The sequence below is a fragment of the Manacus candei genome, unplaced genomic scaffold (assembly GCF_025592945.1).
Source record: "Manacus candei isolate 608988 ecotype Guabito, Panama unplaced genomic scaffold, ASM2559294v1 h1tg000047l, whole genome shotgun sequence".
Classification (NCBI taxonomy): domain Eukaryota; kingdom Metazoa; phylum Chordata; class Aves; order Passeriformes; family Pipridae; genus Manacus; species Manacus candei.
Window position 1 is genome coordinate 9,470,979 of NW_026138095.1, and position 26,735 is coordinate 9,497,713.

The following is a 26,735-nucleotide window of genomic DNA, read 5'->3' on the forward strand; positions in this document are numbered from 1 at the left end:
TTATTGGTTTTGGCTTCTATAAGAGGAAAAAGAAGTTCGGTTGATGAAAAGAGCTTGATTTAGTGGGGGTAAAGGTAAAACAAAAAATTGGATAAATGAAGAAAAATTGAACAAATGTTTCATGCAATAAAAAACCCCCTAGGGTAAGGTTTGGAAAGCCAAATTAGGTATTAAGCCTCTTTTGTTTTATTGTCAAAAGCGGCGAGGTCTGGCCTAAAATGGCACTTGCAAGCCAAAATCTGGATGACCTTTCAGGAAGACCCTGAGCTCCCCCAAGCACCCTCTCACTTCTAAGAACTTTACACCTGCATTTCTTTTACAGAGGCAGTGCTAAACCTTGGGCCCATGGAAGGAAGCAGCCAAGCTGCAGGTGATGTCGACAGGACCAGGTTGCTCTTCACAACCTCCTTTTTGTGGAGGGTGGACACACCACCTCTTCTCTGAGAGAAGCCAGAAGACAAAGCAGCGATAAAAGAAAAGAATAAATCAGAGCAAATCATGTTTCAGCACAACTATTATTTTTTTTTTCTGTATTTCGCCCCTCTCTACTGATACGTAAAAAAAATATATATATTATATTATATTTTCCTTTTCTTAAATTATTTTTTTTTTCAGCCTCAGTCCCAGCCAAAGTCCTGCCCCGTCATCTGGTAGAACTTCATGTTGAAGGGCCGGTAGAAGTCCCGCAGCCTCTGCACCACCTCCTGGTCGATGTCGGGGTGGGTCCTGCCTTTGGTCTTCCCCAGGCAGTGGGGTTTGCTGCTGCCTTCCGCCTTCTTCAGGCACGGGAACCCCTTGGTTTTGTTGAAGTAGAAGTGTTTGTCGGTGATGATCCTCTTGAGGCCCAGAAAGTCCTGGACCCTGCCCAGCTCCCCCGCGGGGTCGCTGATCAGCCTCTCCCCGCTGACGAAGAGGATCTGCCCGATGGGGAAGTAGAGGAGCCAGTTCTCCAGGTGCTTGGCGTAGATGCCAATCTGGATGGCGCTCCACGAGGTGTCGATCAGGCCCGTAGTCCTGTTTTTGAAGGTCAGGCTCTCAAAGGTGGGGATGTCGGGCTTCTTGGAGAGCGTCTGGGTGTAGTCCGAGATGGCTCTGGTCACGGGGTCCCGCACCACCACGATGAGCTTCGTGCCCTTGGACATGGAGGAGATGCGGGCGGGGGCCTCCTTGGTGACGAAGTAGCTGGGGGTCTTCTCCATGGTGATCTGCCCCTCCAGCGTCCTGGGCATCAGGTCCCTGGGATGAGGGGACAGAGGGACATGTTAGTGCCAGAGCTCCCTGGGTGGGGTGGGGGAGCTGGGTGTGGGCAGTGCTGTGGGCATGTCCCAGGTACCAAGGGGAGGATGGTCCTGAGCATCACATCTCCAGCCCAGCTCTTTCCTTCTCAGGAGACCCATAATAGTCTGATTCTGCAGAGATCTGAGCTTGTTCCTGATTTCCTGCTTCCTTTACCTACCCATTTACCTGGAATTAGACCTGAACTCACCTGGCCTCTTCAAGGCCTCCCCTCTTGATGGGATCCCATCTCCCTCATTGCAATGGCACTGTGAGAATACAGCACATCCCCACAGTCCTAATGCCCTATCCCTTGAAATTCCTCCCTGCCCACACTGGGCTTTCCTGCACAGTGGCTTAAATACCCTGGAATAACAGTGAATTCCTGGAATAACAACACTCCCTTCCTGCAGGACAGAGGGATTTTCAAGGGCCTGGATGCAAGACTTTATCTTTTGGTATTTTCCAGGTGGCAGCACATAAAAATGTGCAACATCAGCTCCCTGACCTCAGCAATTTCCTTCTTTCACCCCAAGACATCCTACACACAGGCTGCTTCGGGAAGCTGTCCTAGATGGGAGTGGGAGGGGACCTGGGGCTCAGGCCAGGGTCCATCCTGTTCCAATGTGCCTGTGAGACTTCAGAGCCCTCCTGGCCCAGGAATGGGTGTGGTTTGCTAAAGGACCACAGGATTTGGTGGCAGGGTAACCTGAGGCCCTCCGTGTTAAACAAGGCAAGGTGTAGGAGCCATATGAGCATCCGACTGCTCCTCCTGGGCACTCCCAGCTCCTCTCCTTGCTCCTCCTTGCCTGCCACACCACGTCCCATCCCCTCACACACATCACCCTGTGTATCACCCCCAGACAGGACCAGCATCTACAAAACACCAGTGATTCACACCACCATCAGCTGGTTACATGAACCCACCCCACCTTCCGGGCTCTCAGCAGCGTTTCCCTCTCCGCAGCTGATGTTCCGACGGTCCCGTCCTTCCCAGGGGGAATGGGAGATGGATGGCAGGTGGCTGCAGCACCAGTGAGGTTCACTGCCATGCCACCAGCAGTTCTTATGGCAACTGCAGCCCCCCACGCCCTGAGCCCTCAGCTTTGACCCCTCTGAGGCCGTGACACCCGTGCTCAGTGATGAACTGCTCCGTCCTGCAGCAGCAACAGCTGCTTTGCAAACCTGTGCAATATGCCAGCAAAATTAAACTCATCTATCAAAAAAGCAACAATGAAAAGCCAACAATGGCTAAAAACACCAATAACAACCAAACCCCAGGCTGTTATGTTACAAATGAGAGAGCAAGGAATGACCCTTCCCCAAAGCAATTCCCTTTGCAACCATATTACACAGAGGCTGAGCAAAGCCATGGTCCTAGAGAAGCCAGATCTTTGCTGAGGGTTTCTCTTTAGGGGAAACTCCAAGAATTTGGGCCACTCAGGATGGAGAATAAACGAGCTGAGGGGTATGAGAGAGCTCTCACACATCCTGAAGGCTGTGAAGCCATAAAGGGAATCACTGCTGAACTAAAGGTGGCCCTTGCCAAGCAGACACATAATTCTACGGTGGAATTTGCCATCACTTGATGCTGAGAAGGCCAGAAGCATAAATGGTTCAGAAACAGACTGGTCAAATTTATGGTGGCTGAAATAAAGTGGTGGCAATGAAATGTGGGAGACCCTGAGCCACTTGAGTCATGAGGAGCCCCCATCCCCTATTGCCCTCAACTGGGAGGAGGTAACAGGAGGAGACCTCCAATCCCCAGCCTTCATCCACTTGTCTGTGGACACCTGATACCAGCCACCATCTGGAAGGAGGCACTGGGCTGGAAGTGCCCTTGCTCTGGCCTGGTGCAGCTGGTTGGATGGGGTTTTGCTCAGGGCAGCCTCACTTTTGGCAAGGGCATGGAGAGATAGGACAAGGAGTGATGGCTTTAAAGTGAAAGAAGACAGGTTTAGATTGGATATTAGGAAGAAATTCTTCCCTGTGAGGGTGGGGAGGCCCTCAGGTTGCCCTGAGAAGCTGTGGATGCCTCATCTCTGGTTCAAGGTCAGGTTGGACAGAGCTTGGAGCAATCTGGTCTGGTGGAAGGTGTCCCTGCCCCTGGCAGGGGGTTGAAGCAAGATGATCTTTAAGGTCCTTTCCATTTTATGAATCATTCTGTGAATCATCTTTTTCCCCCAAAATGCATCAAACTCACATTTCTCTGATGTAGTGGTGATGCCCTGCAATGATTGAGTCATCTGGAAGCACCTGAACCCTTGGAAGGGCGAAGGAACCAGGTCATACCCCCCTCTCCACTGCCTGCCAGCTTAGTCCCCATTGGTCCCTGCCCCTGTAAGAGCCTCCTGCAACTCAGAGTTGCTCTTGAGCAAGAGCAGGAGCTGCTGAACCAGCAGCAGGACAAGGGCAGCAGGATGGCACTGACTTCTGTGTGTGTTCTGGTGAGTGTTGAAATCTCAGCTGTGCCTTCCCAAGGAGCAGATTAACCCCTTCCATGGCCAGGCTGCAACACAAAGTGTCCCTCAGTGCCCAGGAATGAACAAACACCTCCACTGCTGGGACAGCGGGCAGGGACACACCAGGAGCCCCGGGAATGTGCTACCACAGCACTGGGGAGATTAATTAATTACAAAGGGCATCTTTCATGGACATAAACAGTTGCCTGGAGGCCTCCTCGGACTAATGGCATCTGGGTTTTATTGCAAAAGAGCCACTTGAAAAGACAAGAACCACAAAAATGTTTCTGGCAAGAGCAGCCACCAGCGAGCCCTGCCAGAATAAATGGATTCTGTTATTTTAATTTTAGTAGAGCCCGGAGCTTTATTTAATTACTTAATAGGGGAGGAAGACTTTCCTCAAAGGGAGCATTTCAGCCAGGCATGTGTATTCATATCTGGCCTTCCCCAGGTCCACACTTTCTTCCCAGCACTGGTGTCCAAGGTCCAAGATGGCTCATCCTGTGTCTGGCCAAAGACCCTGGAGGTAGCTCATGAGGGGGGTTGTGACCCCTTCCTCACCCCAATGGGCTTTGCAGGACTTCATTTTGGTCATGAAACAGCTTGGATTTGCCTTTCCTGGGAGCTGCTGCTGCAGCAAAGCCTCCAGCCCCTGACCAGAGCAAGACAGGCACAGCCATAGGGTCAGCAGCCCCGGAGGATCAGGATGGGGTGGTGATGGGCAAGGGCTGAGCACCAGGATTAGGGTGACAGGTCCCAGTGATGCACATGGGGCTGCTCAGGGATCTTCTGATGCACTTGGTTTGCCAGTCCTCAATATGGGCACGTTAGTGCTGGGGTCACACTGGGGCATCCCAGTAACTGGCTCCAACCCTCAGGCACTCCAGATGTGGGAGCTGACCTTTGGTGCCATGTTTATTATGGCTTTTGTAGCTCTTTGTGGACTGTACAATGAAGCCTTTAAAAAGCTGGACTCTCAAGTTTCCCAGGGTGTTGGCTCAACCTCCACCCCAGAGATCAGAGTCCACAGAGATGCCCTCTGATCTCAAGTCTCTGTTCTTATCAAGAGCACAACTCCAGGGAAGAAATCACGTCAAAAAAACAGAATAGGATACGGGATTCCCTCCTCACAAGACTGAGCACCCAGGGGTTGTGTTTCTGGCAATTCAGCTTGGAGGAGCAGAAGCAATGATAGGTGTTGGTGGTGTTTGCCACCAGGTTGTGCTGGGAACACACCTCGGCTCCACCAGGGGCTGGGAAATGGGTCAGAACAGCTGGTTTGCCTCAGCTGACCTGTGCTGCTGTCCTGTCAGCTCCAAGCAGCAGGAGAAGCTGGTGACTGGCAAGAAAACAAGCACTGGTTGTTCCAGAAATGGGATTTTTGGAAGGGAACAGCCTGTTTCATGCAGGAGGAGCAGCCCTGGGCTGCTGTTTCCCACAGAGGTCGGAGCAGCTTTTGGTCACTGGATTCAGAAAACCCGACGTGAGTTTGCTGTTTGAAGTCCATCTGCTGCTTTGCTCCCAGCTGGACCGAGCCCTGTCCTGCTCAGGACCTCCTGGGCTCCTTGGCAGCAGGCAAGGCATGAAGAGCAGCTGTGGATGGACTTGCTGCAAACCTTTCCCACATAAATCTAGCCCAGATCTCTCTCCAAGGGAGGCTGACGTCAGTAGATAAGGGCAGCTCCTCACCAGGCCTGATGCCACTGCAACCCAGAGCAATAAATAAAGCTACTGTGATTACAGGTCAGCCCCATGGGCTCTCTGGGCTCCAGTAAAACCTGCCCCAACCACGTGCTAAGTGCAGGATTCATCTCCTCTTAACCCCAGAAGGTGAGTTCCTTCTCCCTGGCAGTCCTTGTATGACTTTTTAAAAATAATCAACCTGCCAGAGCCTGGGTATCCAGGCTGGATGGACTGAAAGGATCTTCCAGAGGGAGGTGTGCCAAGCCTGATGCCATAGAGAGGAATGATGGTGTCATCTCCCTACCCTGTGCTGGCAGGGTCAGCACTGCCCTGCATCAAAGGGTCTTGTAGCCCCTCCTGCATCTGAGTGCATGGCCAGGTCTGCCTTGAGCCTGTGCACTGCCTGAAATGGTAATTACAGTGTCACTGGGGAGGAGGAGGATGCAGGGAATGGGTCTGGACCAGCATCCTGGGGTTTGCATCCTGCAGCAGGGCAGGTCCTCAGTGCCAGAGCAGGGAACAGCTCAGGGGGAATGAGCAGTGAGGGAGAAAGATCATCAAATGCTGACGTCCTGGTCCCAGCAGCAGCAAGCTGGGGGTGGCACACGCTCCCCCTGACAGCCTCTGCTGTCCCCGGGGCAGTCACAGGTCACTGGGTGCAGGACAGGGGAGCAGAGGGATCTGCAAGCAACACAGCACAGGTACAGCCTGAAGGGCAAAACCACCACCACCGAGTCCTGAGATGCAGAAAACTCCACAGCTGGGGCATGTGCCTGGCAGTGGCAGCTCAAGGACAATGCCTGTGTCCCTGGACCCCTCCAGCAATGCTGCTGGGCCACCTGAGTGCTCTCCCCACCCACCTGCAGCAGCAGCGAAGGAGGAGCTGCTGTGGCCGAGCCCCTTCTCCCCACACTGATATTTACCCTTATCTTTGGCCATGTTCCTGCTGCTCTGGCCTCAACCCTCAAAGGGCACACAGGACAGGAACTATCCACAGGATAAAGGATGGGAATGAAACAGAAACATGAAGCCAGAACTCCGCAGAGTCTGTTTACACAGCCCTGGGCTTTCCCAAAGGTGCTGGTGACTTGGCCTATCAGGATCTTCCCATTACACAGCCCAGGGGGTGCTGTGGGGTTATGAGACACAGTAGAAGCAGGAGGACACTGCTGACCCCTACCCTACACCCCAAGATACCTTCCCTAGCCAGCCTGGGGCACTTTGATCCAGCCTCAAGGTGCTTTTTCCATCTTTGCCAGTAGCCTGAGCTACTGGTCCAAGCAGTGGGATACACACAAAGAAAGGGTGGGGAAGGAAAACCCCTGGGCAGGTATTAGAACATCTCAGGAGCCTCCCTGTGTAGTTGTCAATGAATGGAACAACAAACTTAGGGCAAACTGCAAAGGAAAAATCTGCCCCCTGCTCAGCTGGTTTGCTGCAGTTTGGTTTTGCTCCCAAGGCAAAGTCCAGGGTTTAGCTGGGATTTGGAGCTCCCCAGCCCATAGCAACGGTGGGAAAGGAAGTCTCTCATGGTGGCAAGTGCTGTTTTTAGGGAAGTGCCACTGAAGAGGTCATCGCAGGAAAAGCCGTATCAAAGAACTGTTGCTCTTTCCGAAAGAGCCCGACAGCTCTGCAATCAGCTGTGGGACCTTGGATCCCACAGAAGAGCCTTTCTGGCAAGGAAGGGCCAAATCTGCTCCCAGAGATGCAACACATGCTCGCAGGGAGGACTGGACCCTCTGGGCAGAGCTGGAGAAGCAGAGCAGAGAGGGAAAATCAGCTGTCTGAGGGCATTTATTTCATGTCTCACTTCCCTACAGAAACACTGCTGGAATTTCTGTCCCCAGGAAGGAGTCAGACACCAAGTGATGGGCAGGTGACACAGCTGGCAGTCCTGGGGGAAACACAGAGCCCTCTCTAGCATGAAACTATGCAACAAGGAGGTTGGGGAAACTGAGGCACGGCCAGCACTGTGGCTTGGTGCAGCCTCATACCCCCAGGGTGCTGTGCACCCCTCCCTGGGCCACTGCAGCCACCAGCAGGTTGTCTTCTCCTCCCCCCAGCATTTCTCTTTTTCTTTCAGAGCATTTTTAAGTAGTGACTCTGCAACAGAAATTTATAAAAAACCCCAAACTTGCTCTCACAGGTGCTTCCCTCCCCCTGCAGCCCACACTCCCAGAAGTACCATTACAGCATGTACAGGAGATGATTGAAAAGAAAGATGCTCTGGCAAGAGTGATAACTTGATGTAACCAGGAGCGAGTCTGTATAGATAAATTAAAAAAAAACACTGCCTAAAGAGATGAATCCCTCCCTCCCATGAGACCAGTGGCTCAGCCCAGGGGCTGTGCTGCCCTGGCAGCTCTAGCAAGGCTCTAAATTTGCTTTGATGAGCTGTGAGGGTACATCAGAGTTGGCTGAGCCTCCTGCTCTGTCTTCCTTTAGATCTCGGGTGAAATCAATACATGGAAAGAAGCATTTCAGGAAGTGGAGAAAAATGAAAAAAAAAGAAAACAAACCCTCCAAGAAAAGCTGTGGGACTGAGGAAGCTGAAAGGAAAGGGGTAAAGGATCAGAGAGGTCTTCAAGGAAAAAAGAAAATCACTCGTGTTGCTGGATGTAAAATCAAAACCAACTGGCATTAACAGCAAAAGGACACCCTTGCCATTGGTTTTAATGAGGATGGATTAGGTTGAGCTTGGAGCAAAACAGAGAACAGGAATAGACTTGGGAGAGGACAGTGAAGACCGTGGGTGTCTCCTACCCCTACCCATCCTTTTAACTGGGTAAAGATAATACTCAGGGAACTCTCAGTACAACACAACCATCATTTCCTGGAGGACACTGCACCCTCACAAAACAACTGCAGTAGAGTCAGGGGCCTTGGGATTTCCTCTGGCTCTGCCCTTCTGCCCCCACAGAACCACTGCAAACTGTGCAGGGTGAGCACATCACCTGCTGGGATAAACGTGGCCTTGTTCCCTTGACCATGGCTGGAAAGGTGTCTGGGAGAACTGCTTCATTTCCACAAGCAGGGAATGATCCCTGGGTAATTTGCTTCCCCAGGATGTGCTGAGGAGCCTCCTGGCACCGTGGCATGATCCCTGTGCCCAGCACAGCGAGGTCCCTCCCAGCACACAGGTTTTTCATCATCTCCAATAATCCAGAGGGGTTGAAAAAATTAAAGCAAACATGAAATATGAAGAGAGTAGGTTTGGATTGATTATTGGGAAGAAAGTCTTCCCTGTGAGGGTGGTGAGGCCCTGGCACAGGTTGCCCAGAGAAGCTGTGGCTGCCTCAACCCTGAGGCCAGGCTAGATGGGGCTTGGAGCAACCTGGGATAGTGGAAGGTGTCCCTGCCTTTGATAGGGGGTTCCAATGAGATGAGCTTTAAGGTCCCTTCTGACCCAAACCATTCTGGGATTCTGTGAAAACAGGCCCTCACTGGACTGGGATGTGCTGGGATGAAAAGAGCAGTTCTCAGAGCACATGAGAAGTATCACCACTTTTAGGAACTCAACAAAGCAGCCCAAAAACAAGATGTGGTGGCAGACCTGAGTGTGGTCACCTCCCCCTGTACCAGAGCCCAGGCTGCAGGGACAGTCCCTGCTGGGTGCTGCAGGCACAGCCCTGGACACAGCCATTGCTGCTGGGGACAAACGTGGCACACCACTGACATGCCACCTTCCCAAATACAGCACTCTGGAAGAGGCAGGGCCTCTCCTGCCCCCAGCTCCCAAATGTGCCCTCTCTGTGTTTCCTGCTGGCACACAGGAGCAGCCTCAGGAGCTCCCCAGCTCGTCCTTACGGCGGATGCTGGAGTTTATTTGAGCAAGGCCTGGTATTTATGTATCTCATTACATCTGCAGCCAGCAGCATCTGTTTCCACGCTGTATCTGTCAAGCAGCATCTTATCAGCAGAGCTGCTTTCCCTTCCCTCCCTCCACTCCTTCCAGCCAAGCTCCCTCTGAAGTTTAGGGCTGGCTGACAGCCTAACACAGGTGCAAACCTTTGCCTAAACCGCAGCCCACAGGGTCCCCCAGGTGTTCTCCCTGTCCCCATCCAACCCCCCAGCAGTGACCGTGGCCAGTGGTCCCAGCCCCAAACCCGCAGGGGTGACACAGGGACAGGGCAGGCAGCTGTGCCCATCCAGGCACCCACGCTGTGCCCATCACGAGGGCTGAGCCAGGCTCTGGGGGGTCCTCAGCAGACCCTCCCCATTGCACACCGAGCACCGTGGGCAGCTCCGCTCCCTGCACCGGTGGGTTTAACCACCTCAGGAATCTCCCTGCCTCCAAAACAGGCTGGGGCACTCAGCTCCCAGTGCAGCATCTATGGGGGTAACATCCAGTGCCACCCCCTCCCGAGGTCACAGCCAGGAAGCCTTTCCCCTTCCGAAGGAGCTGAGAAACCCATCAAAGGAGCGCCGCGGAGCAAAGAGCTTGTTTGCACGGAGCGCTGCCGATAACTCCGGAGGTGGAGATTCTTCCTGGATCTCGGGCTGTGACCTCGGTCAGGAAGAGCAGGAGCAATCCTGGGCCAAGGGCAGGTCGGCTGGGCAGGAAGCGGCAGCGTCCCCAGGATAAGGGGTTCGTCTGCCCCCAGGAGACCCCCGTCCAGGGACCGGGCACACGCGTGACTTCACGTTGGCTTCCCCGGCCCCGGAGCGATGGACCGGGAGGGCTGGGGAGGGTAGGGGAGTGTTTGCACGCAAAGAGGGGCTGCACGGGGGGCTCTGCTCGGCAGCCCTGTGCCCCCACTGTGCTTTCAGTGCTCAGCTCCTGCCTCGCTGCCCCCCCCGGGGAGGGAGATTGCACTGATCAGAGCTAATTACAGCACGCAAACCCTCTGCCTAATTGCTCTGATTAATTATTGATAGGCAGAGCTCAAGCTCTGAGGGCAGCAGGTAAGCAGGGAGCCTCCTGCTCGGGCAGGTGTCTCCTGGCTCCTTGTGCTGGGAGGTGATCCTGCTGTCCCAGCATCCCGTGACCCATCTGGGAGAGGGAAACGTACTGAGAGGCTCCCAAAAATCCTCTGTGCTGGGAAACACATCTGGGCATCTCCTGGAGACCACCAGTGCCTAAGTGCTATCGACAGGCAGAACCCCCCAGATGCCATTAGCTGTGCAAGCCATTGATTTTCTCTGCTGGAACAAGGAACTCATCGGAGCTGAGGCAATCTCAGGTGGCACCACCACCTCCTCCAAGCTGACCAGCTGGGCTTTGGAAAAGGGGAGTTTTGTAGTTCTTTTCTCTCCAGTGACTAAATCTCCTGGTAAATGCCAGCCCTGTGCCTACCAGGAGAAGATGAAGAGCTCTGGAGCCCTCAGCCACAGCCCCCTTTTACCACACCTCCATCCTTTATATGGGAATGGAGACACCACTGGGCAGCTTCTAAAGGAGTTCTCTCTGTTGGGTTGGGAATGGGCTCATCAGCCATCTCTGCCACTGTCCTGCAGTGGTTCCCCATCACCCTGCTCTGTAATCCAGCCTTAGAGCTCCTCTTATGGCATTCCCAGCAGCTTTGGGGAGTGGTTTGGGGTTTGCCATGCACTGGGGAGCACAAACCCTGCCTGTCCCCGTCAGACCTGGACCTGGACCTGCACTCATCCAGCCTCTCCAGCACCACTCCCCCAGTGACAGCTTAACCCAGCAGTGGTTGGAGCTCCAGGTGGAAGGCACGAGTTGTTTGCCAAGTCCCTGCAGCACCAGCTGATTCTCACACGGGAGCAAATCAGGCCCACAGTGATTTCATCATATTTCCAACGTGGTTCCCAAATGAAAAGTGAGTCTTCATTTCCCAGCTGGATTTGCTTGGGTAAATTCAGGCTTCTGGTGGCTGGTTCTGTTGGCTTTTGGGCACTGCTTTATTGTAACTGTGGTCCCTCTAAATGAAAATAGGCACTCCTGCGGTCCCTCTAAATGAAAATAGACACTCCTGCTCTCTTCCACAGATGCCTCTATTACTGGGGGATGAGAGGCTCAGCAAAGTGAGTCTGCAGCCCAGGAAACATCCATGTCCTGGGCTGCATTCCCACAGTGTGGGGTGAGAGATGGAATTCTGCCCCTCTACTCTGGTGAGATCCCACCTGGAGTACTGAGCCAAAGTCTGGGTCCCCCAACATAACAAGGATGTGGAGCTGATGGAGGGAGTCCAAAGGAGAGCACAAAGATTCTCTGAGGGCTGGAGCCTCTCTGCTCTGGATCCAGGCTGGCAGAGCTGGGGGTGTTCAGTCTGGAGAGGAGAAGGCTCTGGGGAGATGTTACAGCCCCTTCCAGTGATCCAAGAGAGCAGGAGAGGGACTTTAGACAATAGCCTGGAGTGATGGGACAAGGGGGAATGGCTTCTGACTGATAAAGGGCAGAGTTAGATGGGATATTGGGAAGAAATTCTTGGCTGTGAGGGCAGTGAGGCCCTGGCAGTGAGGCCCTGGCACAGAGAAGCTGTGGCTGCCCCTGGATCCCTGGAAGTGTCCAAGGCCAGGTTGGATGGGGCTTGGAGCAACCTGGGCTATGGAAGGTGTCCCTGCCCGTGGCAGGGGGTGGAATGAGATGATCTTTAAAGTCCCTTCCAAACCATTCTGTGATTCTCTGATTCTGTGGCTATTTTACAACCTGCTGACTCCCCCTTTATGCCATATTATGCCAAATGAGGATTTTCCAGCTGAAACAACAGACATGACCCTTTTCCATCCTTGCACCCTGCCCTTCTCCCTCACAAGTGCAAGTCAAGAGTTCCCTGTTGCACTCCCACCATGCACAGGGTCAGTCACTGCTGGAGGGGGAAGGCAGAGGACAATTGGTGTGTGGCTGGACACGAGGTCCAAGTGACTCAGCATCTGATATAATTAAACCTCAACCTCATTCTTCCTCCCTAAGGGCACCCCTGAAGTCTTACACAGGTAAATTCCCCCAAACATCCTCCCAGGAGGTTTTGGAGGGACCAGGACTGCACCTTCCCCCACCTGGACCCGGGTGAACCCTCTTGATGGGCTCAGCCTTGGGATTCCAGGGCAGAGGGGTTTGTACTGGGGAGAACATGGAAAAACCTCCACCCCCAAACTAATAACCACCTCATGTGTCTCTCACTCGAGGATCTCCAAGACCACACATTTCAGCCCTGACTAAGCAAATCATCTTAAAAAGGAAGGTTAAAGAACTGTTTGTTATTGGAAGTGTCTCCCTCTTTATTTTTTGATAAATTAACTCCAGCTTCATTACTTCATGATATATTTCCCTTGACATTTAATTATACTTACCCCAAACACATTAAGCCAATCAGTCTGAACAGCTTCTTATTAATATGCAAATTTCTCCTTTGAAAAGCCATGAATCTGTGAAAAATCTCTTTAGGCTTCAATTAGGCCCATTTGGGAAGTTGGGAAATCCCCAAGAAACACCCTCCTGGCCCAAGGCTGGAGGGGATTGGGGGTCCAGCCCCACAGACACTCCCCAGTGCCCGGTTTGGGGATGGAGGAAGGGGATGCTGCCACACACTGTAGCAGTTTCTTAGGCCTGGAGACAAGAAGGTGGGAGGTTGAATCCTGCAAACCAACATGGTGTTGCCAGCTTATCCCCATCCCAGCCTCTCTCTGTGCCATCCCTGGAGAGGCTGTGATGCAGAGTGACCCTCTGCTGGGACCACAAAGGGCAGCTTCGCGTGGGAGCTGCAGAAGATTCCGTGAAGTCTCGGCTTTCAGCAAAGCAAACAGGAATCCGGTTCCCCCGGCGCCACAGGCAAACGGGACATGATTTGCATTAGGCAAATAAATTGAACCACACAATTAACCATCTGCCCTGCAACAGATTTGGGTTCTGCTTTGCAGCATCACTTCCAGCCTCCCTGCTCTCCCACATCCGCCCGAGCGCCGCAGGATTTTCTGCTGGGAAACCAACGGGGAATAAATTCACTGAATCATTCCTATAAATAATTGGAGAGAAACATCAGTGTAGGTACCACAGCTCTGGCAGCCTTTGGCCTCCTGGACACATTTCCCGTGGATTACAACAATGGGCAAACCTCAAAACCGCCTCAAAACCTTCCAGAGCCTCCAGTTCCCACCAAAAGCCTTTAGTTGCTAAACCAACACGATTTCCTGGGAGCTGCTGAGTGCCACATCATCATCTCAAGAAAAAGTTACCCATATCATCCCATTTCAAAAAGGGTTGCAGTTTTATTTATTTTTTTTAAAAATACAATTTAGTGTAGTTTTCTTTTTTTATTCCCTCCAGTCAGACATCAAGATCGGAAATACATTGCAATCAGCGTACTATATAAATAGTCCAATTTTGGAAAACGGCTCTCATGAGCAATAAAGAAACCCAATTTACTATGCACTATAATAAAAATATCTCTTTTAGCATATAAATCAAACTGAAGTGAACAGATAAAAAAAACAAAAATCAAAATCAACTCGGCCCCCCCTGTTGTCTGCCCACGGCCCAGGGGAAGGGCTCGCCTGCCCTGTGTCAATATAAGCAAGAGCAAATCTGTTAAAAATTGCAGCCACCACTTTGTTTTCTAAAGGTCCCAGTTTATCCTTCAGCAGAAGAAGGAGGGCTGGGGAGAGGTCGGCCAGAAACACAATCCTTTCCTGTATAAACACTGTAGCCTGCGCTGATTTTAAGTGCATCATATGGTATATATTTTATGTGTGTATAGAGAGAGAGGGAAAGGGAGATTTTTCAAGCCAGTCAGAGACATAAAGTGATCTTATATCATCTAAAACCAACAATCATACTTGGACTTCTGGCAGTTTTCCTTGCAGTCTTCCCTGCCACCCCCCTGCCCCTTCCCCCCCGGGCTGCCGGAGCGCGCTGCCGTCTGCCCCCATTATTTTTCACAAAGGCATATAAATCACTGTGGAAACTCTTATTATCTTATTTTCCCTCTGCTTCTCTCTTGTCTGTTTTGAGAAAAATTAATGCATTTGTCTCCAGAAAACTGTGCAGTCTCTATAATTCAGTTTTAAAACAAGCACAACTAGCAAATGGATAGACCTCGGTTAGGAAACTCATTTTTCATGCGAGTAATTGAACCCTTCCCTTCGATTTTTCCTTTGGGTGTTAAAGACAACTGATGCCTTCCTGGAATTTGCTGAGGTCTCAGAAAGGTGGAAAGACAAGACAGACAGACAGAAAAAGCAGAAGAGAGAAAGAGGAGATAGAAAGAAAGAATAAGATGAAAAGAAAAAAGAAGGGAAGGTTTGGGAAGGTTTGGGAAGGGCAGGTTAGGGCAGGGCAGGGCAGGGCAGGGCAGGGCAGGGCAGGGCAGGGCAGGGCAGGGAAGGGAAGGGAAGGGAAGGGAAGGGAAGGGAAGGGAAGGGAAGGGAAGGGAAGGGAAGGGAAGGGAAGGGAAGGGAAGGGAAGGGAAGGGAAGGGAAGGGAAGGGAAGGGAAGGGAAGGGAAGGGAAGGGAAGGGAAGGGAAGGGAAGGGAAGGGAAGGGAAGGGAAGGGAAGGGAAGGGAAGGGAAGGGAAGGGAAGGGAAGGGAAGGGAAGGTTCTTCTACAGTTTGAATATAATCCCTCTCCCTGGTGCTGAGGGTTCCTGTGTGGACCAGGCATCACCCCTGAGAACAGTATGTAGGACAAGGGCTCCTGGATGGAATGATGCACATCCCCAGCACAGCTCCTGAAAGCATCCTGATCCCTTGTCAGTTCTGAGGCTCCATTCACCACTCACACAGAGGAAGCCAAAAATAATTCCAGAAAAGCCACAATCAAGTGAGCTCTCAGGCCAGCAAAGTCTATTGTTCCTTTGTCTCTCACTATATTATCTCTGTCCCCTGGGAGCTACATTATTGCCTGCAATATATAATGTGATTTGCTTGTTTTCCATGTCTGCCTCATTTTTCTCAGGCACAAGCACAGGAGCACCTTCAGCCATGCACTGAGCACAGTGTGTGTGTTCTGGCCATGGAAGAAGAGGAGAAGGATGGGAGAGGAGCTGGGATGGGACCTGGAGCTGGAGAGGGGGCAGTGGGTGAGAAGTGCAGGCAACGTGAAGGGGGACAAAATGTTGGCTAGAAATTAGAAGGGCATGGAAAAACCACTGAATGTAGGTGATCTGGGAAAAACTACTGTTCTTCCATCCTCCTTCGCTCTGGAGAAGGAGAAATCCCACCAGATCTCAGAGACTAAAAGTCAGGACCTAGTGAGTGCAGGGACTAAAGCAGCTAAATTAAAGCAGCAGAAGTTGGAGGTAGGGAAATAATATTAGAAATGGGCAGTGGATGTAGCAGGCTGGGACCACATGGACTGCATGGCCACACTCAAAAAAGTTCTGGACATCCTTGTGACCCTGCAGGTTAATGGACCAGCTGCTGGGGTTTGTTGGAAGCAAGGAGGGTCCATCCCCCAGGATGTGGTTATGTTGTCCTAACAATTCAACAGAGACTATTATAAAGTTTAGGAAATTACTGTGAATATAGAGCTGGAGATGGGGTGTGTGTGTGTGTGTGTGAGGGGGGTGTGTACACATCAGCAGAGAGGTGACCCAGACACCTCAAAGGACCTCACTGTTGAGAACAGAGGTTGTTCCTTAAATTATGCTGAGAAGTGCCTTCTTTATATATCACTACACATTTCCTCCTGCTGCAAGGCCAAAAAATCCTCCATCTGTATTACAAGAAAGGGAGCCTGACCTCAGGCTATGATCTAAAATATATAGAGTCACACAAGTTTACCCTTGCAGTGATTCTTCATCCTTCCCGTGCCAATTCTTTGTCCTTTTGCTAAATGAAACTTTAATGGCTGGGAAAGGGCTCCCTACTTTCATTCCTGGAGCAAAGCAGTCAAGTGCAAAGAGGGCAAAAGTCTCCAGAAAATAGAAAGCTTCAAAAGATTCTTCCTGGCCTAATTTGCAAGTGGTGGGCAAGGCAGGGGCTGTTGCTGAAGGAGCTGCACAGAGCACAGGCCCCTCTGGCCCTGCAGTCTGCACAGAGAGTTCAGCCACAAGGTCGTGCATCAGGAGCTCTTTCCTGTGCTCAGCGATTCCAGGGAATGCATCACTGTCTAACCTGGCATCGAAGTCATCTGACATGTTTCAGGAAGTTTTAGTTGATAGCAGATCTAAATTTCATGAGTAAATGATACAGGTCTGGCTGCTCTGTAGGTTTGTGCCACGCTCACCTTCAGGATGCTGCACGGGGGGAGGCTGGGGGGATGTGGAGGCTGTGGCTTGGACATCAGCATGACTCTGAGGTTGTTAGGAGTGAATACAGCTTAATAATGGGAAAAAATAATAATTTAAAAAAAAAAAAAAAAAAAGAAAGAAAAGTCCTCTCCAAAATGTGAATGGATGAAAAAAAACCCAATTAGTGACCTCAGCTTCATGAGTCAATTTGAGTCATTTAGACCCAGGTCAATAAACATTCCTCTTCCTCACTCAGCACTGCACTGGCACAGGCTGGGGTTTCAGATCAACTCCTGAAGATGACTCCCATCCTCTCCTTTTCCAGGGCTGCCCTGCTTAGCAAGATCAACCCTCCTTCACCCTTCATTTCTCAGCATCCCCAAAGAGGAGAAAACTCAGCCTGAGTGTGTTCCCTCTTTCATTGCGTTCCCCCTTTCATTGTGTTCCCCTGGGAATATATAAGAAAATGCAGGAAGAACTGGCTAAGCCCATGCTGATACTCTGTACAGCAGCAGGGATTTCAAATCCACGCTGACACCATGGCCCACTTCAACAGTTGGCCATCACCCTGTGGTGGGGGCTCACCTTGGAGGGCAGCAGCACCAGTGGCACTCTTGACATGATGTGATCTCTCCATCACAACATGGAGAACCATGGAGGGCTTTGGGAAGGGATTCTGTGCCTTGGGAGCCCAGGTCTCCCATGGAGCAGTGAGATTTCTTCTCTTAAGCCACTTTGGAAAGCCCAGACAGGACCCCTGGAGATGAAGACTTTGCAGTGGGATCAAAGAGACTCGTGGAGATAGCAACAAGGATTAATGCTTCTGCAAACACACTGTGAAAGCTTCTTAGTTATTCCAGTGGGGCTTTCTCCAGAGGGGCCTAAGGGAGTTGGGCACTTAGAGCTCACTCGGATCCTTTATTTAGTTTGCAAATCCTGCGCTGGAGCAGTGCAGCAGTGTGACCCCTGAAGCATTACTTTCTGAGAGTGCCTGCTTGAGTGAAAAGCTGAATTGATTCTGGCTGTGTTGGTGGCCTCCCACAGCTGCTCTTTCTCCGTGTTGGAGGGAGCAAGGAGGGAATGAGGGGGCCGGTGGAAACAGTTGAGGGTACAAAGTACTTAAAGAAATAAATAAGGGACCAACCCAAGACTGAAACCATGTGGGCTGTGTGTTCAAGGGAGCCACTGAGAGTGGCTCTGATTCCTTCCACAGGGGTTTATGCTGGACAGCACGTGCTGGAGGATGCTGCTCCTGGCAGATCCAGGCTGTGAGTGACCTCCAGCCCGGCGAGCAGCATCTCTGATCCTCCCCAGTAGATTCCACCACCATCTCTAAGAAAGCTGCAGGAATCCCTTATTTGAGTTTGGTTACTCTTCACATCTCCCTGTACTTTTTTTTTTCCCCCATCACCAGCCTTTTACAGTTAAAAACTGTAGAAAGAAGACCCGGGAGGGGGTTTTGTTCCCCAGCTCGTTACATGTTCATGGTGTCCTAAATCATTCCTACCACCACTTCTAATCCTACTGTGGAGGGTTCCAGCTCGGGGAAAGCAGTATGAGGAAGCTGGAAAAAAAGGCAGAAAAATAAACAAAGAATCTGTTTCTGTGCAACTGCTCCTCACGACAATAATAACAACAATAAAATAATAATAATAATAGAAACACAGTTCATGGTCAGGCTGCTTTCCAAGCCTTCCCACTGGGTCCCCTGGCTTTCATTTCATGCCCCTCCCATCACCACAAACTGGACAGGGAGCCCCATCCACTGAGCCCCCAGCACAAAGCAAATGGGTTCAGCATTGTTGGGAAACATGGCACACATGTGACATGCTATTGTCCCTAATTTGATTAATGAAGCCATCACACTAACAGCCATCACACTCCCCCCAGCACCTTGTTACTAACCCATGCCAGGAACTTCCCAGCAGAGCATTAATTCCCCAGTACTTGCCTTTCCCAACCTTGTCAGGTAATTGTTTATGAAAAGATGAATGTATACAATAATACTGGGTGAAGGGAGCTGATGTATGCAGTGTTAATGAATGAAATAATCAGTTTGGTAATAACTGGCATGTGTATTTGTCAAAAGGGAACCAGCAGGACATTAGCATTCTGCAGCCACCCAACCTTTATCTCCTGGTCTTGTGTTTGACAACCGCCCCCAGATAGTCCATGAATAAAATACAGAGTAGTACCCAGACATAATTAAACTGCCAATGTGGATGTACCTAAATGAACTTGATATCTTAATGACACTGGATAGCGTGCGGATAATGAAGGCGGCATGAAAGGGACGTGCATAACGAGCACAGACACCCCGGCTGGCGCTGAGGCAGCGCCCGTGGGGACTGTCCCTCGCCAGGGCCGGCTCCTGGGCTCCTTCTTAGCATGTGGGGCACTTCTTAGCACGTGGGGCACCTCCTGTGATCCCATGCTGCTCAGGGGAGCTGTGCCAGGGCTCATCAATGCACTAAGGACAGAGCGCTGCCCCTCTTGGCGTGAGGGCTGGTGCCCTGCAGTGCTGCTCAGGTTGTGGTCACAGAGGGGCTCTCAGACTGGTCCCCTGGCACGTCTTGCCCTCCCCCTCCAGATATCCCTCCCTTGCCCCATCTCTCTGTACCTAACTCTTACTGCTCCTCCAGAAACCTCTGGCACGCTGCTGCACAGCGCAGACGTGATTTTAGGAGCACTTTACATGATTAGATTACCAAACATGTTCCTTTTTTATTTTTTTTTTCCAGCACGGAGATGGTTTTCGAGGAAAGTGGCCGGTCCTTGGGGATGGGATGCTCAGAGGATGTCCCAAGATAACTCAGCGGCACGTGCAGAGCCACAGCTCCTCATTCCCATTATCCACAAACATCAAGCCAGATGTGTCCTCTCCCAGCACCCATGGGTGCAATCCTTCCTCCAGAGGATGCTGGGCACCCCTGACAGCGATTCCAGCTGCCCCCACAAAGCTGCTCCAGTGTGATGCTGCAGGTCACGGGCACTTGCTCCCAAAAGGCAGGTTTCATTCCTCCCCCTTTGGTGTAGCATCCCACTGGGCTTCTACTCCACCCTGCTCCGAAGGTAATTGTTACTTATTGCTCTAATAACTCTAATTTTAGCAACAAATGAGCGCTGTACAAAGTATCGTTCTTATTAAAGAAATAACAGTGGGAAACTGGAGCACGTGCCTTGGGGGAAGGAACACTCCCCCCAGCACACGGGATGCAGCAGTGCTGGTATTTGACAGCAGCAGAGTCCCTGCATGCTGCTGATAGAATTCCAAGATATTTGAACACAATGAGCTCAGCGTGTAGGAAAGCAACCGGCTCGATAGGGCTCTGCTCTGATGTAATCAAGTGGGGGCCCAGGGATTGTCACAAAGCCAGCATGGGAAATGTGACCTGGAGCAGGTCCTACCTCCCTCTAAATAGGAGACTGGGAAAAGTGCTTAATGCAAATGAAAAAAATTACAGCGGGTTTTGGGGAAAACATCTTAAATACCTGTCAGTGTTCAAGGCCAGGTTGGATGGGGCATTAAGCAACCTGGTCTAGTGGAAGGTGTCCCTGCCCATGGCGGGGGGTTGGAATGAGAGGGTCTGTAAGGTCCCTTCCAACCCAAACCATTCTGTGATTCCATGAAAATCCAGCAGACAACACAGCTGAGCCCAGCACAGGGAGAGGCAGCACTGAGAGCAACACAGTGGAGGAAGCACAAGCAAGTGCGCTGCAGGATGGAGTATTGAGAGGGGTTAAAAACCATAACCCCTGTTTGGGCCAGGAAAAGGGAAGAGGTGGCACTGGTGTGATCCAGCCTGCTCAGGGAGGTGATGAGAGTAACTTGGACATGTGCTCACCCCCAATGACAGTGAGAACGATGCAGCCAAAGAGCTCTGGTCACTGCCAGGTGAAACCTTCAAGTTCCTGCACTCAGCCCCTTCCCCCCACTGGATATTTGGCCATGCCTGCCAATTCTTTAACCATTGCTTTCCTTCAGACACCCCCGTGGTGCCCCCTCATGAGACAGTAATGGGGATTTCATTAGATTAAATAACTCCAATGAACCCCAGAGACCAACAGCACTTTAAACACGGAGCTCGGAGTCAGAATTACCGTTATTTAACATTGATTAGATTACAAGGCAAATCCAATTTTTCCCTAACCATATGATGGCTCTGATTTGCCTGGCGGGAGATGTTAAGGACGGCATTCCTGGAAATCTCTGCTGAGGGGGGGCCACGCCTGAGTCAGCAATGTCGGGGTCACCCACGGGCTTGTGTCTCCAAGTCCTTCTGTGGAGAGTGTGAGCAGGGCTCAGGGAGTGTCCCCATTGTCCCTGCTCTTGCTTTGCTCCAAAGCTGGGGGGGGGGGCAGGTGGATCTGTATCTGCCACGTTGGCTTATCACCCCCTCCAGCAGGAATATCACCAGGAAATAATTGGGCCTTTTTGACCCACGGCCTGCCACGGCTCAGGCCATTAATCACCGCCCAAAGCTCCCTCCTGACTCTTTCCCCCCTGAGTCCCAGAGCACGGGATGTGCCTGGTGGCCGTGGCACTGCCCACTGCTGGTGCCTGCAAGGAGAGGAGGGTGGGAGAGTACCCAGCTCTCTCCCTTCTCCTCATGCCCAGGATCCTGTTGGAATCTGTTTTATGACTCTGGGCTTGGAGTTGGTTGGGTGAGGTTAGTCAGGGCAGGAGTGGGACCGGCTCAGGAGGTGTGGGAGGTGCCCTCTCCCTGAGGACAGCACAGGATGGCTTTCAGTGAACACTGCACTTCCCTTCCTAGGGTGTGCTGGGCATTTAATACCTGGCCTGGGAGAACAGCCAGGACAGAGCTTCCTCTGGACCCCTTGGCTGATCAGGTTCGAAAGCCAAGAGGTCAAACAACCCCTAAATGCATTCCCTACATTGGGCAATCCCAGCAGCAGCAGGCAGGCAAGAGCACAGCCCTCCCAGACAGACAGACAGACTCCCACGAGAGCTGGCTCAGCTGCTGGTGTAAATCTCACTGGTCTGATAAATCCAGCATTAAACTGGGGATGTGTAAGGAAAAAGGAAATTTCTGCTAGAGTTGGCTCCCAGCAACAAGGTGGCCCCGACCAGAGGCCAGACCCACCAGGGCACCCACCCTGGGCTGACCACAGGCTATTCAGCAGAAGCTCCCAGGGATGGAGGGGAGGAGCAGGATGCTTGTCCTGCCAAGCTGGAACACCCAGTGGGCTCCAGTCTGGGTCCAGACTCCTCCATCCCACTCACCCCCAAGTGTCCCCAGAGGGGTGATGGCCAAGAAAGCCCCCAGGAGCAGGCAGGGTTGAGCACAGCCCTGCAGGTCACCCCACCTTGGGCTTCTTCATCTGGGTGTGGGCTCACACCAGCTTTTACTGGGCAGCTTGATTTGACCAACAAAACCAAGCACTGCCTTCAGGGCTGTAATAAAACCCAGAGTCGCTCATAATTTTAAACCAGATTTGCTCCAGAGGAAACACACCCAAATTCCTTCCTCGCCTCTGCAGTCACCACCCTTGATGCCTTTCCCATCTACCTTCCCAGGGCTACAATGTGACCAAGCCCGGGCAGCTTCTGAAAGAGAGCTATGAGAGTCTATGGGACATAGCTGAGAAAACAGCAGGAGCATGTGTTGGGGAGATGATTATATTGTCCAAAAAGTAATAATAATTTAAAATTCCAGTGCTGCAATAGCATATTTCTCATATACCAAAGGATCCAGAGGTGTTTGCATCTTTCTTGGGAAAGGTGGTGGATCCCAGTGGGTAAATCAAGCCCATGGCTTCTCCTGCAGCAGGAAACTGTGTGCCATGCTGGTGCCTGGCTCCAGAGGGTCCAGTGAGCTGCTACCTCACCACATAGCCTGGCAGAGGCAGGAGGTGATGAGGAATCAACCAGTTTCTTCCTCCTGCCTCTGTTTTGGGGCAGGCTGCAGGGGAGGGCAATAAATGCTGGATTTTACTCTCATAAAGCCCCCTGAACAGCCAGGCTGCAGGGACGGGAGCACCAGGCACGGGGCCACATGCAGGCATCAGCTGTGACCCGGCAGTTCGCTGTCACTTGGCCAAACAACTCAAGTGCAATTAGGCAGCACCGCGCAGACGAAGCTGTAAACTCCAAACCCAGCGCCCCGAGCTCGGCTCGCCCGCCCTGCCGCATCCCACCGTGGGGGCAGCGGGTCCCCGGGCTGTGACAGAGGGCCACGACCCCCGGGGTGGGGAGGGCAGAGCTCAACCTGTGCCACAGCAAACAGAGCAGCCCCGGCGGCCGGGCAGGCTGTGCTGACCCCGAGCCGGGGCACCGCGCACGGTCAAACTCAATTAACTGCTGAGCGCGGCATCTGGGTCAGGCGGGGCACCCCTTCCCCAGCCCGGCCCCTCCGGAGCCTCCCGGGCTGACTGACTGTGTGTCCTACTAAATTCTTTCGGAGGCTCTTCCTTCCAGAGGGTTTGCTGGTGCTGGGAGGGCGGGTGGCAGGGCCAGGAGCAGGCGGAGCATCACCGTGACTTGTTACGAAGGCGGCTCTGGGGCTGAGCACCTCTGCCCTGGGTCTGGTGCCTGTGCTGGGCTGGGCAGGGATCACACCCCGGGCGTGTGGGAACAAGATTTCAACTCGATGTGACTCCATATCCAGCCCTCTGGGCATCTTCTGCATCTGCCTGTGGTTGGAGCAAACACAGCCCAGAGAGGGTGATGCTGGAGGGACAGATCCTGGTGCTCACTGGTTGCAAAGCTGGCTGGGTTTAAGGGCTGACATTCTGAGCAAGCACAAAAAAATGCGGTCCATGAGTGGGTGTGAATGGCTGGGAGACAATATGTGTCCCAGGGGAAGCAATGAGCTTAATGTTTTGAGAGTAGCTCATCAGCATAAACCCATTTCACAAATGGGGAAACTGAGGCACAAGACAGAACAGGCCCTTGCTCACCACCACCCAGCCAGCTGAGTGTGTCCCAAAGCCTCCTCAGCTGCCCTGGATGACACAGGAGATGGGCAGCACGTGCTGTCAGGGCCATGATGTCCTCAGGAGCTCAGCTCTCCTGTCACTGCAGGTGCACAACAAAATCCCACCTCCTGCCCAAGGAGGGTCCAACTGAGCAGCTGGGCAAGAAATCTTGTTCAGCCTGTTTGATGTCTGGGCTTTCATACCTTCACCTCTTCGCTGTGAAACGGACCTCCTGCCACAGGGAGTGGGACCAGGCAATGCAGCATTCCCATGGCATCTTCCCTGGAACACACATTGTCTCCCAGCCATTCACCCACGGACTTTCTGTCCTTGCTCAGAAAGTCAGCCCTTAAACCCAGCCAGATTTGCACAGGGTAGAAGACTGGGGCTTGTGCCCTCCATCCAGGCAGCAAAACCCTCCAGCAGATGGGCAGGAATGAAGAGCCAGGGCAGCAGTTGGACTTCAAACCACTCCAAATGTTTGCAAAGCAAATGTTGGTCCTGGCGGGGCTGCAGCAGCCCAGCCCACAGGTCAGTGCCAACCCTGCTGCCATGGCACAGAGGAGCAGCCTTGGATATCCTGGAAGCCCATAAATCTGAAGGGGTGCTTCAGAAAGTTCAGCTGTGCTTACCCAGCTCTCACCAGCCTGTAAATGATATATCTTTTTATTCTTTGAACCAACACAGTTCACACACATCCAGGCTCTTCAGCACTAGAGCTGATGGGGAGCAAGGGTTTGATGGACATTTATACTCAGATTACCCAGACCATGGTGCAAAGTGCACATGTGCCCGTGCTCAGCATCTTCTCATCTCCTCCTCTTCCTCTGCATGGCCCTGCCTTGCTGGGAAGCTGGCTGGGACAGGGCACACAGGGCAGCTGGGTGCTGGTGGAAACAACCCACAGAAGCCAAGGCTTCCCAAGCCCTGCACAGGAGGTGTCTGCACCAGCTGTCAACTCCAAACCACACTCCTCTGGCCCAGCTCTGCATGTCACTGCCTGTGCTCTGCCTGTGCTCTGCCTGCTGCAGGCAGTGAGATTTGCCTTTTGTGTTTTTCTCCTCCTTTAGAGATGATGGAGGCACTAACAACCTTTATCACACAGGTACAAGACTGCTGAATACCAGGCAAACATTTATGGGCAAATACTCATATTCACAGCAGAGTTCAGCAGTGCAAGGGGGCAGGGTTATTGCACAACATTCGCTTTATGCCTTGCTGTGACATGCAGCTTTTGCACAGAGAAAAACCTCAAACTATCTTTCAGAAACAACCACTTCCCAGCCATCAAAAGCCAACCACCCTGAGCTCTGTGGTGGGTCTGTGCCAGCAGCACAGTGCCCAGCAGGTCCGTGGACAGGGAACAAAGATGACTGGAGCCAGCTGAAACAGCAGAGTGAATTTTTAGGGGCAGAGACTAGAACTACCTGAGCTGGAAGTTAGCCCAGACAGGGGGATTAGCACCCTCAACCCGTGTGAGAGGAGTCAGGGGAACTTTTCCTGACCTTCAGCAGCAGGAACAGGTTGAGGAACATCCTGCATAGTTGTTGCAGAGCAGCACCAGGGGGATAGGGCTGGTGAAGCTCAGCACACACTGAACACCCACAGCTGATGCTTGTACCAGCCAACCTCCCTTCCTGCCACAGTCAGAGGAGAGCAGCAGCAGGTGGAGGTACAGGACAAGAGGTCCCATGTGCTCAGTCTTGCCCACATGTGCTCTTCTACCTGTTTCCCCACTGGCAGAGTGGAGCATCCAACATTCCACCAATGCTGCCAATGGTCATGGCACGGCACTAACCCAAGGACCATCTGCCAGACCCACAGCTGTGCCCTGGCTCTGCCAACATCCCCTACCAGGGAGGTTTTGGGAAGTGAGGAACACCAGAGATAAGGCCTCTGACCCAGCACTTGTGTCTCAGAGGAGGGAGATCTCCTCCACTCCTGCCATCACCAGTTTTACCTGCACAAATCCCAGTGTGTTAATGGCACAACAATAATTGCACCCAGGATAACCCTCTGCTCCCCCTTCCAGGCCTGGGGAACATGGGCACAGGTCACCCAGGAGCAGGGGAAAGCTGTGCCTTGCTGCACCAGGAGACCCAGGGTCCTCCAAAACAGCTTCTTACTGAGGGTTAAACAAAACTTGGCAAGGTCCAACCTGGACTCCAGCAATGCTGGAAACCAAAGGGATTGAAGGAGCAAATTGCCAACCAAGGGAACAACTATGGAGGCAAAGTCCAGATCCAAAATGGGGAAAGCAGCATGTCCAGCTGCTGGACACTGCAGAGGCTTGAAGCACATCAGCAGTGTGGGGTCACTGATCTGGAGCATGTTTTGGGGGTCTCAGCTGAGCCAGGAACCTCCTTTGCTCCCTGCACACCACCTCTCCTGGGTACTGCATCTCCTGCCTTTCACTTGCTATCCCTGCACTGGAGGGGTCAGGACACAGAGCTTCCCCCAGGTGGGAAATCCACGTTTCCTCACTTGTTTTACTGAGCTGGAACATGCCAATGCTTGGGGATTTCTCTCAGATTGGGCTTTCCAAACAGACCAGTTCAGACAGTGCAAGTGTGTTTAAATAATGTCAAAAGATGCTCAATGTTACAAGAGCACGAAAGCAGAAGTGAAACAGTAATGATAAAACACAACACTGAGAGCCCAAAGCTGCAGATGTGAGCACACAGACCCACATAAACCAGGGATAAACATGGAAAGCAATACTACTGGATTTGATAATTTTCCATAAAAGGCTTCCCCAGAGAGCACGGGCTGTGGGAGGGAGCCCTCTTCCAACGGGCAATGGCAGAGAAAAATCAGCCTGGCTTTTTGGGATTTTCAGCAAAAAAACAACCCCACTAAAGAGAGATATATAAAAATAAATAAATAAATAGCCAGCTTCCCATCGTGGTGTGCTTGAACCTGAACATCTCTCCCCATGGAGTGTGGGAAGGGCAGTTGTGGTCAGACCTGATCTGACTGTTCACATCCCACTTTCCAGCCAACAGGAACTGGAGTCAATGGGTACAACTGGAACACGGGAGGCTGCTCCATCTCCCACAGTCGGGAGCCAGGCAGGATCCCACTGAAGCTGCTGTGCTGGCATCCAAAAGCTGCAGGGATTGGTGCAAGGAAGGTGTCCAGATGCCTGGAATGGCCCCAGTGGGAATTTCTTATGCGATGGTTGGGCACAGCTGCTCGGCCGTGGGGAAAACAACCACACAAGGCTTCCAAAGCTCCCCCTGGG

At 52.1% G+C, this 26,735-nt stretch overlaps 1 protein-coding gene across 1 annotated transcript in view; it reads right to left on the bottom strand.

Annotated features, from left to right (window-relative positions):
* Window positions 1-202: 202 nt before the first annotated feature.
* LOC127475576 (heparan sulfate glucosamine 3-O-sulfotransferase 3A1-like) overlaps window positions 203-26,735 on the bottom strand; it is a 33,799-nt gene continuing 7,266 nt past the window's right edge. Inside the window, exon 2 of the mRNA XM_051797537.1 lies at window positions 203-1,236. Coding sequence (XP_051653497.1) covers window positions 618-1,236 — 619 coding nt within the window. The 3' untranslated portion in view covers window positions 203-617. The remainder of the gene's footprint in view (window positions 1,237-26,735) is intronic.